The sequence below is a fragment of the Gymnoscopelus microlampas genome, assembly GCF_963454915.1.
Source record: "Gymnoscopelus microlampas genome assembly, chromosome: 4".
NCBI classification, from domain to species: Eukaryota; Metazoa; Chordata; class Actinopteri; order Myctophiformes; family Myctophidae; genus Gymnoscopelus; species Gymnoscopelus microlampas.
The window spans coordinates 49399156-49420067 of NC_139941.1; the positions used below are offsets into that span (position 1 = coordinate 49399156).

Sequence of the window (20912 nt, forward strand, 5' to 3'; positions counted from 1 at the left end):
ATAACCTGACATCATCCATTAAACCAGGGGTCTTCAACGTTTTCAGGCCAAGGACCCCCTAGCTGAGAGAGAGAGATATAAAGCAGGGACCCCCTACTCTATATTATATAAAATTGTGCTTCAGATAAACGTTTTCTTTTTACTTGGTCTGCTCCGTTTTCCCTTTACACCTATATCTCTTTGCCAAAAATAGCAGATCTACAAGCTCACACTGCGAGGCGTTGTGAGCTTGTAGATCTGCTATTTTTGGCTAAAGTTCTCCTCAGAAAAGGGATGCTAGGGTTCAAGTGGTTAATGTACAAAAAAAAAATCATATCACACAAAGATTTTGCGGACCCCCATGTAGTAGCTCTAAGGACCCCCTAGGGGTCCCGGACCCCCTGTTGAAGACCCCTGCATTAAACTAAGGATGTGAATCACAGGTTTCTTTCAAAAAGTGTCCTGAAAAAAAACATCTATCAGGAGGAGGAGACCACAAGGGGAGATGAATGCATCCTCCGTTATTATTTCACCCTTTTGTGCCAGGGAAACAAATACCCTAAATCTTCTTTATTTAGAAATAACTGTTAATAATAATCTGCAGAAACACAACATAATTGCCTCCTAACGCCTGCAACTTTAAACTTTTATTATTTTGCCGATACCGATGTTGACCGATAGTGGCAAATATCGTCCAATACCGATATGTGGCCGATATATCAGTGCATCCCTATTTCTGACTAATACATAATTGAATGGATCAAATCAATGTGACCTGATGACGAGGACAAAGTGTGTGTTCCTCACAAGGCCAGAAACAGACCAGGAAGAAACCAATTAACAATTATTTTAGACATGGGTTATAATTTAATTAAGATTGGGACAGCCCCACTTAATCCAAGACACAGCTTGGAACACATTAATTACAAAGATGAAGATCAGGACTTTTTTTTAACAGAGAGGGAAATAATATAGTTTATGGGTCTGAGTCTGTGGAATAATTATTAGTCTGACAGAAAAGTCACTGATATGTCTAGTGTGATTATGAGCCTCCATGTTGACCTTACCTGGGACTGCCAGCAGAGGGCAGCAGAGTCATGCTCAGCTCTGCTGAACCAGTAATCAGTGACATTGGTGGAAAGTAAACAATTACATGTACTACATTATTGTACTTAAGCACCCTTTCGAGGTATTTTTACTTTACTGGTATTTCCGGTTTTCAATACTTGTACTTTTACTCCACAAAAATCATTCTTAATATAAACATATACGTAGGCTATTTGAAAATATCCAAATATTTGAATACATTTTAACTCAAATCTTTGCTTCTGGGGGTCCCTGGAACAAAATATTTACAGATGTTTTTTTTTTCTCATTTTGGGAGGTCCTTGGCCTGAAAAAGTTGAAGAACCACTGATATATAGCAACATAAGTAAAAGTTCCTTTGGCTTTTAAAAAATAGCAGATCTACAAGCTCATAGCGCGGCACTCGGTGCCGCGCTATGAGCTTGTATATCTGCTATTTTTTAAAAGCCAAAGGAATCTATAAATGACACACATGATGCGTCCCGGGTCTTAATGGGTTAACCTCCTGCAGCCCAGGTGTCTGGTCATGGTGATGGTGTCCAGTATCACTGACACCATCCTGTGACCATAGCAACGACCCCATGACCCCCCTCCTATCAGCCGGTCAGCAGAATATCATCTGTAGAACCTTTCGCCATTGCATTGTTCTTAATTAACCCATTAAGACCGGGACGCATCCATGTCATTTTTACATTTCTTTGGCTAAATGGTAAAAGGTAAATAATGGTAAAATGGTGCATTTATAAAGCTCTTTTATCCAAAGCTCTTTACATAGAGTGTTCATTACATTCATCCATTCACACACACATTCATATACCGATGGAGGAGGAAACCATGCAAGGCACCAACCTGCTCATCTGGAGCAATTAGGGGTTCAGTGTCTTGCTCAAGGACACTTTGACACTAACTCTGGGGGAGCCCGGGATCAAACTGGGAACCTCACGGTTCCCATCCGGCCACTCTACCCCTGAGCCACTGCTGCTACTCAAAAATAGCAGATCTACAAGCTCATAGCGGGAGCTTGTAGATCTGCTATTTTAGAAGAATTGTGAAAATGCGTGCAAATCTTTTAAAGCAAACATTTTTTCCTCAAATCTTTGCTTCTGGGGGGTCCCTGGAACAATGTATTTTAAGATGGGGGTCCGCGGCCACTTACATATAATTTTGGGGGTCCTTGACATGAAAAAAGAACCACTGATATTATAGCGACATAAGCTTTTTCAATAAAACTCTTAGGATTTAGAAGACATTTGTAGAATCCCCAGAATAATCCCTTAAAAAGATTTGAGTTACAAATGTTTGCCTTAAAAACAAGATTTGCACACATTTTCATGGTTTAAAAAAATGTTGCAGTTCTCAAGTTCATAGCGCGGCACTCGGTGCCGCGCTATGAGCTTGTATATCTGCTATTTTTTGAATAGCCAAAGAAATCTGAAAATGACAGATGCGTTCACGGTCTTAATGGGTTATTTAGACCAGTGGTTCTCAAACTTTTTCGTGCCAAGGACCCCCACATTGATATTTATTTGGCCGCGGACTCCCACCTGAAAAGATGTTGTGCCAGGGACCCCCAGAAGCAAAGATTTGAATTACGAATGTTGGCTTTAAATAAATGTATATTCAAAGGTTTGCACAAATGTTCACGATTAAAAAAAAAAGATAGCAGAGCTTGTAGATCTGCTATTTTTAAATAGCCAAAGTATAAAATGTTAAAGTGGTTAAAAATATGGTCACGCTATATTAACTCATTTTGCTGGGGACCCCCTGGTACCCCCCCAAGGACCCCACTTTGAGAAGCAATGATTTAGAGCTATTTCATCCAGAGGGGGTTTTCCAGCTCCACCCAGCTGAGTGCTGCCAACAGAGGACACAACACATAGCTGGGTATGGGAAGCCTTCTGCTGTCACTTTACCCGGAATGACCCAAAGTAGAAACTTAAAGATCTCTGTGCTGCTTACCTTAACCCATTCAATCCGGGAACGCATCCAAGTCATTTTACAGCTCGCACTATGAGCTTGTAGATCTGCTATTTTTGTAAAATTTAGATTTTTTTTTTGCAAATCTTTGAATATATATATTGTTCTTTTAAAGCAAATATTTTTAACTCAAATCTTTGCTTCTGGGGGATTCTACAAATGTCTTCTAAGTTTTTTGAAAACTATATGTTACTATAATATCAGTGGTTGTGCCGCCCTCGTTATGTAGAGTATAGATAACTTGTCAGTAAGTATAAACACCTTCCTTCATCAAAACTCTGGAGACTGTCCTCTCTTAGTCATCAGGTTTATTGACAGAAAAAGTGTAAAACTGAAAACAGACAAAAGGGCATAATCAGAGCTATGCACTTTGTAAACATCTTGCATGGACATTAAATGACTCATGTAACTGTCACATTTACATACTTGCACAATAAATGAACAATTAAACAATTGGAATCACTATCAAAGGTAAACTACACAACACCACTGTACCAAATGTTGTTGCATAACATTATGAATTAAACAGGCTTTTCTGCAGCAGTGTAACAGGTAGGTAATCACAGGTGAGAATTAGACCCAAGAATATCTTGACAGGCCTTTTACACCAAACTTCACAAAACGTCTCTTCTTTCAAAAATAATGAACTGCAATGAAATACCAGGTGAAAAGACGACAAAACATACCAACGATGCTACGACTAGGAGAAGATTGGAGCAGATGATAGCAGATGCAAAAACACAGGAGCTCAACTCTGCATGTGTCATGAAAGCTTGTTACATGAAATCTAGTGCACTTCCTGGTTGAAGTCATATGACGTGTGTCAAAAGACAAAACTGAAACCACTTCCTGTCTTTCTTAAAGAGGACCCCCAAAAATATGTATTTGGCCGCGGACCCACATCTCACAATATGTTCACTCCGGTCTGCCACCTCGGGGCGACTGACTCCCTCGCCACTCAACGGTCCTTCTGGTCGATCGACACGGTCACGACTTTTTTCTGTTCTGGCCCCACAGTGGTGGAATGAACTTCCCACTGATGTCAGGACAGCAGAGTCACTGCCCATCTTTCGCCGCAGGCTGAAAACCCACCTCTTCAGGAAACACTATCCTTCCTCTTTGCCTGGCCTACTTGTTGTTAACTAGTTGTACGAACTCTTGTTTTATTTTTGTATTGTTTTATTGGACCTTGTTTAGTCGATACACTTATTTGTTTTAGCTCGTGCTCATTTGATTTTGCCATTTTTGTCTCATCTGTTTAAGAAAGTAGGTAGCTGATATATTGCACTTTTACCTTAGCGCTAGGTATACTCTTGGTTGCTTGTTTTTGCAGGAAATGTACTTAAAACTTCTGGTGATTAGTAGTTTTCGTTCCCTACCTATGTTGAATACACTTATTGTAAGTCGCTTTGGATAAAAGCGTCTGCTAAATGACTGTAATGTAATGTAATGTAATGTTGTTCCAGCGACCCCCCAGAAGCAAAGATTTGAGTTAAAAATGTTCGCTTTAAAAAAAAAAGATATATATATATTCAAAGATTTGCACACATTTTCAAAAGTAGCAGATCTAAAAGGTCATAGCGCGGCTCTTTCTCCACGATGGACTCACATTGGAATTGAACCAGTATGTTTATTTACACAGAACCTTTCACAGTTACAACATGAATCACCATAAATACTGTGTGAGACAAAGGTTAATCAACATCAAATCTAATCTGATAATCTAATGTGTACAAATGCAATGATTTAATGTTCCACTTTCATGTATTTTAAAGCTCAGCTGTTGTCAATACTAACTGGGGAAAAAAGTTTCAAAAGGTTACCTTTTCTTTTTTTCTTTCCAAGACTTAAAAAAAGTTCTGAATCTTTAAAAATATTTTTGCAAGATTGAAAAAAGGTTTAGAATCTCTTTTAACATCCCAGATCAACATTATACATTTAAGAATGTGTTGATTTACCTGTATTGTGTTTCACTGATTGATCTGCAATAAACCAGTGGTTCTTAACCTTTTCAGGACACGACCCCCCAAAATAATCATATTGGAACTGGGGACCCCCCAGCCTGAAAAAGACTTGCAATTGTATAGGAGTTGAGGCGTTACATTTAGTTTGACTCGGTTCCCACAGATAAATAGATCTACATGCTCTAAAAGAGCTTGCAGATCGTCTATTTTCAAAAATGTTGCCTCTTTCTTATATTTTTTGACAATTTGGCCAATGTTTGTCCAGTTTTTATAGTATAGTTTGTTGATTACTTTTGATGCAGTAATGGTCTTTCTTCTGTTCTTTTTTTTGGTATTAAAAAGGTCTTAAAAGTCCTCTCTTCACTGTCACCTCCCCAAACTCAAGTGGGGACCCCCCTGGGGGACCCGACCCACAGGTTGAGAACCACTGGCCTACACCACAGGTCAAAGGTGATGAGCATCAACGCATTCATATGAACACATTTCTCTCCGTCAGTGTATATTACACTGGCACCATGATATGAACACAAAGTATCATCAATCATGGAACACCAAACAAGGATATATAGAAATATTTAAATACATCCATACAGTCATTTGATTACAATCAGCAACACCTGCAATCATAGAGCAGTGATTGGCTGGACAGTGACTCACCCTCATGATACACCCTGTATGTATGATTGTTGATCATATATTTAGATAGAATTTAGAATATATTTATAAAATATATAAATACTTTTAAGTTTATATTATACGTATATGAATTACATTATTACATTATTTAATTACCCGTTTGATTTGTCTGTGGTGAAAGATTTGGTTTATTTCCATTTATACCATGTTGGTATTATGTAAAAATATAGACGTCAAGCGATGACACTGAAGTAACCGGAACGAAGGGGTACGAACTCTTGTTTTATTTTTGTATTGTTTTATTGGATCTTGTTTAGTCGATACACTTATTTGTTTTAGCTCGTGCTCATTTGATTTTGCCATTTTTGTCTCATCTGTTTAAGAAAGTAGGTAGCTGATATATTGCACTTTTACCTTAGCGCTATAGGTATACTCTTGGTTGCTTGTTTTTGCAGGAAATGTACTTAAAACTTCTGGTGATTAGTAGTTTTCGTTCCCTACCTATGTTGAATACACTTATTGTAAGTCGCTTTGGATAAAAGCGTCTGCTAAATGACTGTAATGTAATGTAATGGTAAATTAAATACGTTTTATTCTTCATTCTACTCCTTTTTGAACATGTAGAATTATAGTATTGTGTTGTTTCCTGCGAGGCTTGTTTTTGACATGTTCAAAATAAAGATTTCATTCATCATCATTAATATGGAAGATAAAGGGAGAAGGGAGAGGGAGTCCCACACACTGTCTTCACTTATAAAGAAATGTATTTAGAATGCAACGTTTCGGCCGCTTGGACCTTCATCAGGCATCCTGAACTGTTTCAGGTGAGAGGTATATGATTGGTCAGAAGTATGCTAATTAGATGTTGCTGTGCTTTGACAATTTGCGTGCGTGCGTGTGCACACACACACACACATACACACACACACACACACACACACACACACACACACACACACACACACACACACACACACACACACACACACACACACACACACACACACACACACACACACACACACACACACACACACACACACACACACACAGGGGGGGGAGACAAAAGCTATGGAACTCTGACTGGTATTATTTTAAACTATGGAATTGGAAATAATAGACCATATTCACATGGCGGCCATGTTTGCATTTTGCATTGAAGAAACAGGGTGGCATTTAATTAATTTAATTTTCATTCTTTCTTTCTTTCTTTCTTTCTTTCTTTCTTTCTTTCTTTCTTTCTTTCTTTCTTGTGTTTCTCTTCAACAGAATCATCTTTATTGTCACATCACAGGTTAAAGGTGTAAAGAAGTGGGTGAAATTATTTTTAGTGCAGCTCCATCGTTTTAGTTACTTTCAGAAAGAGAAAGAAAAGAAGACGGGGGAGGGGCAAGGAGAGAATAAAATATGAATTAAACAAAGATATTTACATACAGTATGTACACAAGGTTAGACATGAGGTGCATAAGGTACAGTATATACATGAGGAGACATAAGGTGCATCAGCAGCAGCTATACTGTTCATGATATGTGCAATAATCCAGACTGTCCTCTTTCCAGAAACAGATGATGTAACATCATATCTTTAATCTGATTGGCTGATTCTTCTGAACTAAAGAACGAGTCCTCCTTCATTCTCTTTGAGACTCCAGAACTTCTCTTTCAGTAAGCATTGTTTACTCTGATCTGTTTATTCTGATCTGTTTATTCTGATCTGTTTATTCTGATCTGTTTATTCTGATCTTTTTATTCTGATCTGTTTATTCTCATCTATTAAATTCAGATCAGTTTTGATCAGTGATGATAAAGATTACAGCCACCCTCCTCATCCTCTCCTCTGTACTTCATGTCAAAGCGATCCCAGGAAGTAAGTACATTATATTCATGTTATTATATAATATATACATGTATATCTATTGTTATTATATAAAACCAAATTATGCACAATACAAACAAATGACACACATGCACGCACGCACGCACGCACGCACACACGCACACACACACACACACACACACACACACACACACACACACACACACACACACACACACACACACACACACACACACACACACACACACACACACACACACACACACACACAGATAACATGACCAGTGTGTTTTTAAAGACATTTGATGGTTTCAGCAGTGAGATGTAATGAGGCTTGGATTGATGTTTAATGAACCTGAACAGCATTTTACCAGTGACGCTGAACACACACACACACACACACACACACACACACACACACACACACACACACACACACACACACACACACACACACACACACACAAGCGATGTTAGCCTCTGTCAGTAGGGGGGGCAAGATTTTGTCGGGGTGGGGGGGGGGGGGGGGGGGGGGACAAAATGGAACTCTGACTGGTATTATTTTAAACTATGGAATTGGAAATAATAAACCATATTCACATGGCGGCCATTTTTTCATTTTGCATTGAAGAAACAGGGTGTCATTTCATTAACTTAATAGCAAAATGGCCGCCGTATGAATATGGTCTTCAGAGACCACACCCCCTTGTCACCCTGCATAATAATACATATGTGCAGAGTAGACCAGTGGAGTGCTCCAGCATTTTATTTGGGTTTTCTCTTCTGAAGTGACCAGATATTTTACTTTCTGATTCAAGTTGTCCCGCTTTCTTTCTTTCTTTCTTTTTCTTTCTTTCTTTCTTTCTTTCTTTCTTTCTTTCTTGTGTTCCTCTTCAACATAATCAGAATCATCTATATTGTCACATCACAGGTTAAAGGTGTAAATATGTGGGTGAAATCATTTTTTGTGCAGCTCCATTTTAGTTATTTTCAGATAGAAAAGTAGACGGGGATGGGGGGGGGTAAGGAGAGAATAAAAGATGAATTAAACAAAGATATGTGCATACTGTATGTGCATGAGGTTAGACACAAGGTACAGTATGTACATGAGGTTAGACATAAGATGCATAAGGTACAGCATGTAAATGAGGAGACATAAGGTGCATGAGCAGCAAATATATACTGTTCATGATGTGCAATAATTAAGACTGTCGTCTTCTTGGAAACAGATGATGTAACATCATATCTTTAATCTGATTGGCTGATTCTTCTAAACTACAGAACAGATCCTCCTTCATTCTCTTTCAGACTCCAGAACTTCTCTTTCAGTAAACATCTGTTTATTCTCATCTGTTTATTCTGATCTGTTTATTCTGATCTGTTTATTCTGATCTGTTTATTCTCATCTGTTAAATTCAGTTCAGTTTTGATCAGTGATGATGAAGATTACAGCCACCCTCCTCATCCTCTCCTCTCTACTTCATGTCAAAGCGATCCCAGGAAGTAAGTACATTATATTTATGTTATTATATAATATGTACATTTATATCTACTGTTATTATATAAAACTAAATATGAACAATGCACAAACACGCACGCACGCACGCACGCACGCACGCACGCACACACACACACACACACACACACACACACACACACACACACACACACACACACACACACACACACACACACACACACACACACACACACACACACACACACACACACACACACACACACTCCTCTTACTACCTGTATATACAGTATTGGATCTTGAATGTTGGTCCAAATACATAAACATTAAAACAGATGTTAGGAACTGTTGTTGTGACATCATGAAATAAATCATTCCGTATGAATTACTTTCATAATAAAATACAAAACAAAAAAACATTTGAATCTGTTTCAGTGAATAAAACGTTTGACAGGAAGTTACTTTTAATATCCAACCTTTCACTTCATATAAGAACCAAACATGCAGTGTGAAAAGTAACTAATTACATTTACTCAAGTACTGTACTCAAGTACAATTTTGAGGTGCTTATACTTTATATTTACTGGAATATTTCCAATTTCCAGTACTTTTACTTCTACTACACTACATCTCACGGGCAAATATTGTACTTTTACTCCACTACAATTATTTGATAACTTTAGTTACCAGTTACTTTGCATATATAAATTATAACATTACAAAAAAAAAGAACCACTTTAGCCCTATTTTATACCTAGGCTGTTCGAAAATAGCCGATCTACAAGCTCACAACGCGCCGTGATACAACGCGTTGTGAGCTTGTAGATCTGCTATTTTCAAACTTTTTAGTACTTTTGCTTTTGGTACTTTAAATACATTTTTATAGCAATACGTTTGTACTTTTACTCAAGTAAATTTTGTATTCCAGACTTTTACTTGTAAAAGAGTACTTCTAAATTGCAGTACTGATACTTTTACTTAAGTAAAATATTTGAGTACTTTTTCCAACACTGCAAACAATATTGTTTAACATGATGATTATGTGTTATTGTCACCTTGAAGACGTTTGTTGTTGAATTTAATTTCATCTTTGTTTTATTTCCAGTGTTCCATGAGAACATTTATGTCCTTGGCTGTTCAGACACAGTTAAAGACCCATATAAAGAGTACATGTATGCACTGGATGGTGAAGTGTTGGCGTACGCAGACTTCAACAAAGGGAAGGTGGTGGAGCCTCAGCCTCCGTTTGTAGATCATATGACCTTCCCTGCACACACTTATGATTATGCTTCGGGTCAGCAGGCGCTCTGCAAACTCAACCTGGACACCATTCGCACTGCCTTGAAGAAACCACCAGTGAAAGGTACATGAATACTATGAACACAATAGTTATTAACTAAAACGGTTGAATATATTTAACATTAATGAAAATGTTTAAACATGTATATTAAGCATTTATGGTGAAATATTTTCTAAATAATATGTATTTCTAGTAAACATGAATATGTGCTCAAGGTGCTTTATTTTTATTTTCTTTAACAAATCTATGCATTAGTATGTACTTGTATTGTACTTTTAGTATTGTACTTTTACTCCACACAATTATTTGAAAACTTTAGTTACTAGTTACTTTGTAGATTTTGATTATTATTACAAAACCCACTTCAGCCCTGTAGGCCATTTGAAAATAGCCGATCTACAAGCTCACAATGCGTCACTAATCACGATTTGATGCATTGTGAGCTTGTAGATCTGCTATTTTCAAAAGATTTGTATACATTTCAAGACATAAAATGGGACATTTTGTATAATGAGTATTTTTACTTTTTGTACTTTAAGTACATTTTGATGCAAATACTTTTGTACTTTTACTCAAGTACATTTTTGAATTCCGGACGTTTAATTGTAACAGAGTATTTATCTATATTGCAATTTTTGATACTTTTAAGTAAAACATTTGAGTACTTTTTCCACCACTGAAGGATGGTAGAGTGTGTTACTTTATGGTTGTTTCATTTATTGATCAATACAAAAAAAGCTCATGAGCTTGTAGATCTGCTGTCGGCTGGGGGTGGGCCTGGCCTATCACCTTGGGGGGGGGGGGGGGGGGGGGGAATAGTAATCCTATTTCAACTGGATGGGACCCCCCAAAATAATCCTATTTGAACTGGAGACCCCCCAAATTTGTAATATTGATTGACCTGGTATCCTATAGTTTCTTTGAGGCTCTTCATTGTTCTCTCTACTCTCTATATGTGACTATTTACCTTGTTTGCTGACTAGAGTCACTGATGGGAAAAGTACTCAAATGTTTTACTTAAGTAAAATAATCAATGCTGCAATCTAGAAGTACTCTGTTACAAGTAAAAGTCCTGAATTCAAGAATGACTTGAGTAAAAGTACAAAAGTATTTGCATGAAAATTTACTTAAAGTACCAAAAGTACTAAAATGTTTGAAAATAGCTGATCTACAAGCTCGTAGTGCGGCACTCGGTGCCGCGCTATGAGCTTGTAGATCTTCTATTTTCAAATAGCCTATATATAGTAGTTATAAAAAAGGGGTTATCCTGAAAATATACATGATGGGGTCTGACTGACAGACAGACAGACAGACAGACAGACAGACAGACAGACAGACAGACAGACAGACAGACAGACAGACAGGCAGACAGACAGGCAGACAGAGTTCGTGTAGCTCAATCTCATTGTATTTAAGATATTCAATATACATTCAAACATTTTAATGCCAGATTTCACATCCTGAACCTATTTTAGACGTTGTTATATTTGGCCGATAGGGGGCAGTTAGCCTAGTGTTGATATTATACAGATGATAATAAAACTGAACATTAATGAAATTTTTCATTGTCTATTTCCAGATGGATATGTGTTCTATCAGGCTCTCCGCTGTGTGTTTAACTCCAGTGAGCTGAAGGACATACAGTACACATACTCTATGAATTTTGATGGTGATGAGTTCCTCAGGTGGGACAGTAGAGTAGATCAGTGGGTTGGATACACTGAGTTTGGTGTGAAGCAGGCAGAGCGCCTCAATAAAGATCCTACAAGACTGGCTGTGAGGAGAGCAGAACGAGAGAGATTCTGCAAACACAACACTGAGATCTACTACTCCTCTGTTCTGAACAAGAGAGGTGAGCTGATCTCAGAGCAGCACTCAACACTCATCACCTCATAAACTATAACATGAAATCACACGATTCTATTCAGAGATGATTAATGGTGTTAATATTGATCTGATAATGATTATAAAACATTACTTAATCTGCTGACAAATATTTCAGATCCTCTTAACCCATTAAGATCTGAAGAAGCATCTGTGTCACATTTTGATTTGAGCTAAAAAGCATTACTTTACACTTTGGCTATTAAAAAAATTGCAGATCTACAAGCTCATAGCGCGGCACCGAGTGCCGCGCTATGAGCTTGTAGATCTGCTATTTTTTTTTAATCAAGAAAATGTGTGTAAATTCATATATTTATATTATTTTCAAGCTAACATTTTTAACTAAAATCTTTGCTTCTGGGGGTCCCTGGAACAAAGTATTTTGAGATGGGCGTCGGCATTTTGGGTGGTCCTTTACATGAAAAAGTTTGAGAACTACTGATAAAGCAACAATAGTTTTTCAGAAAACTGGATTTAGAAGATATTTGTAAAATCGGCCTCAGGTCTTAATGGTTTAAACACTTAAAGGGATAGTTCACCCCAAAAATGACTTATTTTCTATCAATTACACCCCATGAAGCCTTGAATTCATGGAGATTTTTTAGTTTTTGTCGCATTCCTGAGACAATAATTTGATTGATTAATTTGGAAAGATGCTAATGTCTCTGGTAGGAGACTCAAAGGAGACTCTTTGAGTCTCCTATTGGAGAGACCGCCGGTCATCAAATTATTGGCTTAGGAATGCGACAAAAACTAAAGAAAATCTAGTTCTAGTTCAAGGCTAGGTCTATTGCTACAGTCTGCATATTATGGTGGTAGATTGGGAGTGAGTCTGGAGCTCTAACTGCAATGGGCAGTTCGTTCCACCGTTTGGGAGCCAGAAGGGAGAAGAGTCTAGGACGTGAGGAGCGTTGTCCAGGGTGTTTTAGAGAAGATTCTGACAGCTTCCCTGTGTTAGCTGATCTGAGTGAGCGGGAGGGGTTGTAAGCCTGTTGAAGCTTTCTAGATCATTTGGATCTCATTTGGATAATATACAATTATTAATGATAATGACATGTTCAAATGACTGGTATTTATTAATAAGGGTAATAATAATAATAATAATAATAATAATAATAATAATAATAATAATAATAATCTTATTTATCCAGTGGAGCCCAAAGTGAGACTGAAGTCAGTGACTCCCCCTCGTCGTGGTGAACACACTCACATGCTGAGGTGCAGCAGCTACGACTTCTATCCGAAAGTGATCCTGGTGACCTGGTGGATAGGTCAAGAACCTTTGACCTCTGGTCTCTTCTCTACCGCTGAGCTGTCTGATGGAGACTGGTACTACCAGTACCACTCCTACCTGGAGTACACACCCAGGTACACACCTAACAGACACCTATACATAGAAATACACAACTAATAGACACCTCTACTGGTACTACCAGTACCACTCCTACCTGGAGTACACACCCAGGTACACACCTAACAGACACCTATACATAGAAATACACAACTAATAGACACTTCTACTTGTACTACCAGTGTGTGTGTGTGTGTGTGTGTGTGTGTGTGTGTGTGTGTGTGTGTGTGTGTGTGTGTGTGTGTGTGTGTGTGTGTGTGTGTGTGTGTGTGTGTGTGTGTGTGTGTGTGTGTGTGTGTGTGTGTGTGTGTGTATTACAGATCAGGAGAGAAGATCACATGCATGGTGGAACATCCCAGCCTGACCGCGCCTATCAAGATGGACTGGGGTGAGTTACTGTAATCTAGTGTAATCTACTGTCAAAATAGCAGATATAAAAGCTCATAGCGCGGCACCGAGTGCCACACTATGAACTTGTAGATCTATTTTTGAAAAATCGTTTACATTTGTGCAAATCTTTGAATATATGTATTTTTAAAGCAAACATTTGTAACTGTCAAATGTGTCTCAACAACGTCTTAATTATTCTGAGAAAATATATCAGTGGTGCTCAAACTTTTTTTTGTCAAGGACCCCCAAATTGATATGTTTTTGGCCGCTGATCCCCATCAAAATATGTTCCAGAAAAAAATGTTGAGTTAAAAATGTTGTTTTAAAAATGAAATATATAAATTATATTCAAACATTTAAACAAATGTTCAAGATTTTTCAAAAATAGCAGATATACGTACTCATAGCGCGGCACTCGGTGTCGCGCTATGATTTGATTATTGATTTGATAAAAGCAGATTAAAGACCAGATTGATTTGATAAAAACAGATAAAAGACCAGATTGATTTGATAAAAAACAGATCAAAGACCAGATTGATTTGATAAAAGTAGATCAAAGAGTCATCATGGTTTTATCAATGTGAAAACAAGACCGCCTCACAGTTCTGAGTCTATGACTCTGTCCCAAGATACTTTCTGCACATTCCACAGCCTGGTTTATAATCATCATAGTAAAAGGTTGATTCATGTCTTCTAAAATCTATCATCATATCCTTTGTTTTGGATGTATTTAGCTCTAAGAAGGACATGTCACATCAGGTGACAAACTCCTCAAGGACTGGACCAATAGGGTTGGACTCATTATTACTGAACAGACTCACAATGACTGTGTCGTCTGTTTGTTGTTTATTGTGTTTGGTTGTTGTAGCTTATTGTCAGATGACTCCATGTCTGAGTCAGTGAAGAACAAGATGTTTCAATCGACTGTAATAATATGATATATGATATAATATGATATAATATAATATAATATAATATGACATAATTGTATTGTCAGATGACTCCATGCCAGAGTCAGTGAAGAACAAGGTGGCCATGGGAGCATCAGGTCTGGTTCTGGGTCTGGTCTTGTTCCTGTCTGGATTCATCTACTTCCAGTGGAAGAAACGAGGTGATTAGCATGTTTGATTAACATGTTTTTAACATGTTTCATTAATTATTATACTACCAGTGGAACAAATGAGGGCAGATCAACAGAGGATCACATGACATGTGGAACCCTCACAGAAATGCAAACAAACAAACATGTAAAGCCACAACCTAAACTGGTTTGTATTGGTTTAGAACCTTAACCGGTTTAGACCAGTTTAGATAACCTAGTTAGAGGTCAAAGTGTGTTCTATGTTGTCACATTTAGCTTTAATACATCAGTGTTACATTTAGAGTACACACAATACAGTACATATGATTTATCTGTGTGTCTGCTTTAACTGTCTCTCTTCTTCTTCTATCAGGTCGTATTCTGGTGCCGACAACCAATGATGATCTTTAGACTCTTCCACACACCCAGGTTCACTTCCTCCTTTTTACTGAACGTTTTTCTTTTTTGTTTATGTATAAAAGTGTATAAAAGTAGAAAACACACACAAAACAACATGCTTGTGTAAGAAGTGAAACAACTAGCCTGGTAAACCATCCCGGTCGCTTGAATTTACATTATCATGTGTCTTCTGCTTAATTTATTATAATAATGAATCTAATAATCAAATGTAATAATCAAATGATTTGTTGTATCAGACAACACTGTGACAATGTGGTCAGATGAGGGGGGGGGCGTGTGTGTTTTCATCAGTTAGATGAACCGCCCACACTAATTGGGACTCCCTCTTCCTTTGGTGTGTCGCCCAGGTGGCGCCTAAACCCTGACCTTTAACCTCACATAAACTATGTCTATAAACTTAACCTTAACCCTAACCTTACTAATAACTTGTTCATGATCTATTAACCATTTATAGCATAGTTTTAAATCATTAAATCTTTAACCATTAACACACATTTAACAAGATATGAATAACACATTAACTAATATTTTGGGAATGATTCATTTACTATTATAAGGGAATGTTATTCTAAAGTGTTAACATGTTCACACAGTTAATACATTCTGATTTTTAATGGTTTATTGTCTTTTCACAGAACACCTGGGTGTGTTTTCAGAGAAGCAGAGAGTCATCCCTGGTGGAGAGAGGAGGAAATACATGTGTGTCCATTCAGCTTTTAAATACTCATAACAGCAGCACAATGATGACATCATCAACCTTTTTCACTAATGTGTCCTTTAAACAATTAAAAATGCTAATTGGCTAGCTAAGGCTAACGATAATTACTGTGTTTTCCCGGGTGTTTCGCCCAGGTCGACGTGGTTTTGAGGTGAGGTTAAGGTTAGGGTTAAAGTTAGGTTTATAGACATAGTTTATGTGAGGTTAAGGTCAGGGTTTAGGCACCACCTGGGCGCCACACCAAAGGAAGAGGGAGTCCCAATTAGTGTGGGCGGTTCATCAAATTACTTTGTATAGTTTCTGTCTTCAGAAAACACAAATATAATATTTCAGTTCTACACTATATTGAAACATTAAATAAATGATCACACACACAATCAGAGTTCTTCATAACATATATAATATTAATATCCATCTGAATGGAAGTCAGTCAACCATGTTTGTGAAAGTTTTTTTTGTTATTTTATACTTGACCTTAAGTCATTTATCATTATGTAATCATTTATAATGTGTGATAATTAATGTGTTAGGATCATCATGACATCACTATTTCCCTGTGATGTGTGGACCTAAAGTCTGAGGTGATTATTTACTTTCCGTTTTTCAGCTCCACTGTTGTGTTTCTATCCGTTCCTTCCCCCCTGGGATCTGGGCCCCTGATCATGAATGGTTTGAAGTTCAGACGTTAGATTTTGGCTTTAATTTGCTTGGTTTGAATGGAATGTCACAATATCAATAAAGGAATGAGAAAATAACTGTGCCTCATGTTCTCTTACATTTCACTGCAGGTGGGTTGCCAATTTCAGCCAATCAAGAGAGAGTGCCCATTCACAATATAGAGCTATTTAACACTGTTACTGAACAAACACTCTATAGTAATGATTACTATCACAATTTAACACGGTTACTGAACAAACACTCTATCCTGTATAATATACATATTAGAATATTAGGATACCGTTTTTTAAAATACCAAAATTAGCAGATATTATCTGCTATTTTTGGTATTTAAAATTGTGAAGTAGCCTAGTGTTTCTTTTCCGATAATTTGTTAAACATTTGGACATTTTGGCCTATAGTAACATGAGCCAACAATATAGGACACCAAGTTGAAAACACAGCTATGACTTTGGAAAATTCCAGAAAGTTCTTCTTCACCCACTGATGACTTCCTCAAACATTACTTTAACTATTGATGGAATGAACTAACACACACTGGTTCCCAAACTTTTCAGCTCAAGACCCAATTGAGAGAAATTAGACGTTTGCCCGAGACCCAAACATAGTGAAAATAATACTTTTTTCCCCCGTTTTTTTTTATTTATTTCATGGTGAAATATTAAAGAGGAATACCTACATTTGACATGTATATTTGTACTTTAATATATTTTGATGAGACATATTTTTAATGGAATTTATTATATTGGGTTAAAATAAACCCATGGTTAGTGATGGTGTGACTATTTTCAACGTTAGTGTTATAGGGTTAAGTAAATGTTACTTATCACCACTGCTTCATTGCTATTTACTACTTGAAGAATTCAGCTTCTAGTTTGTAAATAGAATGGTGAGTTATTTTCTACATAGATAGTTAAACATGTGTGAAGCATTTACAGTCTGTCTTGTTAATGTTTATCGGTAGTGTCCGTGCGAGTTAAAAGGGAGTTGTTTAGTATTAAGTCATATTGTGTTAAAATAAGTGTTAAATAACTCTATATTCTGATAGTAATTATTGCCATAACGTGTTTGTTCAGTAACAGTGGACGCCCTGTCTCTCCAGCTCTTTAATCCATTCAACTTATCTGTGTAACCACTTGATCCATATTGTATACTTAGGCCATTCAAAAATAGCAGATATACAAACTCATAGAGCGAGAGAGAGAGAGAGAGAGAGAGAGAGATGGGGGGGGGGACTGGGGAGATTTGAACTTACTTCATTAGACACTATTGTAACCATTATGACAAATGAAATTCCGGGAGTAGGACGGAGGCCCTACGTCCTCCCGGAGGGGGCTCCTAACTGGCTCAGTTGTGTCAGTAGGAAACAACAGCAGAGACAACACACAGTGTGTTTTTATTTTTACCTGACAGTAGCAGCCTAACTAAATGTACATCACATGACCCCAAAACACCAATCAAATGGTTACAGGTGACTATAGTGACACAGTTTCATGTCACCTTTTCTTAGGCCAACATAATTGTGCTTAACGATATTATCACGTTAATCTAAATATGCTTAAAACTCTTAAAATGGCACTTTTGTCAGCCACTCAAATCCCATGTTTACTTAATGTTACTGTTACAAGTAGAAGTCTGGAATTCAAAATGAACTTGAGTAAAAGTACTTGAGTCAAAATGTAGGTAAAGTACCACATTTAGAACAAATATGAGACATTTGTCATTCTACTACTCTGCCTCCACAATGTGGAATAACCTGACATCATCTATTAAACCAGGGGTCTTCAACGTTTTCAGGCCAAGGACCCCCTAGCTGAGAGAGAGATAAAGCAGGGACCCCCTACTCTATATTGTATAAAATTGTGCTTCAGATAAACGTTTTCTTTTTACTTGGTCTGCTCCGTTTTCCCTCTACACCTATATCTCTTTGCCAAAAATAGCAGATCTACAAGCTCACAACGCCTCGCGCTGTGAGGCGTTGTGAGCTTGTAGATCTGCTATTTTTGGCTAAAGTTCTCCTCAGGAAAGGGATGCTAGGGTTCAAGTGGTTAATGTACAAATCATATCACACAAAGATTTTGCGGACCCCCTTGTAGTAGCTCTAAGGACCCCCTAAGGGTCCCGGACCCCCTGTTGAAGACCCCTGCATTAAACTATGGATGTGAATCACAACATCTCAAAAACTGTCCTGAAAAAAACATCTATCAGGAGGAGGAGACCACAAGGGGAGATGAATGCATCCTCCGTTATTATTTACCCCTTTTGTGCCAGGGAAACAAATACCCTAAATCTTCATTATTTAGAAATAACTGTTAATAATAATCTGCAGAAACACAACATAATTGCCTCCTAACGCCTGCAACTTTAACTTTTATTTTTTGCCGATACCGATGTTGACCGATAGTGGCAAATATCGCCCAATACCGATATGTGGCCGATATATCGGTGCATCCCTATTTCTGACAAATAAAGTATTGAATGGATCAAATCAATGTGACCTGATGACGAGGACAAAGTGTGTGTTCCTCACAAGGCCAGAAACAGACCAGAAAGAAACCAATTAACAATTATTTTAGACATGGGTTATAATTTAATTAAGATTGGGACAGCCCCACTTAATCCAAGACACAGCTTGGAACACATTCATTACAAAGATAAAGATCAGGACTTATTTTTTTTTAACAGAGAGGGAAATAATATAGTTTATGGGTCTGAGTCTGTGGAATAATTATTAGTCTGACAGAAAAGTCACTGATTTGTCTAGTGTGATTATGAGCCTGACCTTACCTGGGACCGCCAGCAGAGGGCATCAGAGTCATGCTCTGCTCTGCTGCACCAGTAATCAGTGACATTGGTGGAAAGTAAACAATTACATGTACTCAATTACTGTACTTAAGCACCCTTTCGAGGTATTTTTTACTTTACTGGAGTATTTCCGGTTTTAAATACTTGTACTTTTACTCCACAAAAATAATTATTAACATAAACATACATTAACCTCTTCAGCCATATACGTAGGCTATTTGAAAATAGCCGATCTACAAGCTCATGTGTCATGGTGCGACGCATTGTGAGCTTGTAGATCTGCTATTTTCAAACGATTTTCATACAATGTGTATTGAAAGCTTGTGAAATGGGGAATTCTGCATAATGACTACATTTACTTTTGTATATAAAAGCAATGTTGATTACCAGACTGTTACTTGTAACAGAGTGTTTCTACATTGCAGTATTGATACTTTTACTTAAGTAAAACATGTGAGTACTTTTTTTCCACCACTTATCAGTGAATATACAGCCTGGCAACAGGCAGCCTCCTCCACTCATCAGCTCTCAGGAGACATGTGTAATCCAGACAGAGCAGATAGTAATCACATCCTTTACTCTCTCTAGAGTTATAGACCTGTGAGGGTCCATCTGGACGCTGACCTCCTGAGCGCGTCTTAACCCTTTAAGACCGGGAAGGGAACGCTTGTGTGTCATTTTAAGATTTATTTGGCTATTCAAAAATAGCAGATATACAAGCTCATAGCGCGGCACCGAGTGCCGCGCTATGAGCTTGTAGATCTGCTATTTTTTAGAACAATCTTGAACATTTGTGCAAATCTTTTATATACATTTTTTGCTCAAATCTTTGCTTCTGGGGGTCCCTGGGAAAAAAAAGGTTTTAGATGGGAGGGGGTCCGCGGACAAATAGATATTATTTTGGGGGTCTTTGACATGAAAAAAGTTTGAAAACCATTGATAATATAGCAACAGAAGTCAAAAATAAAATTAAAACAAACTTTGGGAATGAAAAACTGTTATAGGATTTAGAAGACATTCCCCAGAAGCAAAGATTTTAATTAAAAACTTTAGCTTTTAAAAAGTATATATATATTCAAACTAAAGATTTGCACACATTCTCACGATTTTTCAACAACAAAAAAATAGCAGATGTACAAGCTCGTAGCGCGGCACTCGGTGCCACGCTACGAGCTTGTATATCTGCTATTTTTATATAGCCAAATAAATCTTAAAATGACACAGATGCGTTCCCGGTCTTAATGGGTTAAAGGAATTCCATGATGACTTTGGGCACAAATATCCACTTCTTGGACTAAAATGATGAACTGAAGTTAAAGCACGTGGTCA

At 37.5% G+C, this 20912-nt stretch overlaps 1 protein-coding gene across 1 annotated transcript in view; it reads left to right on the forward strand.

Moving 5' to 3' along the window:
- The window catches only part of LOC311042949 (H-2 class II histocompatibility antigen, E-S beta chain-like), a 94584-nt gene that overhangs the window by 51541 nt on the left and 22131 nt on the right, over positions 1 to 20912 (forward strand). Inside the window, exons 4-9 of the mRNA XM_084054058.1 lie at positions 11836 to 12108; positions 13292 to 13508; positions 13812 to 13879; positions 14879 to 14992; positions 15336 to 15391; positions 16018 to 16303. Coding sequence (XP_083910184.1) covers positions 11836 to 12108; positions 13292 to 13508; positions 13812 to 13879; positions 14879 to 14992; positions 15336 to 15373 — 710 coding nt within the window. The 3' untranslated portion in view covers positions 15374 to 15391; positions 16018 to 16303. The remainder of the gene's footprint in view (positions 1 to 11835; positions 12109 to 13291; positions 13509 to 13811; positions 13880 to 14878; positions 14993 to 15335; positions 15392 to 16017; positions 16304 to 20912) is intronic.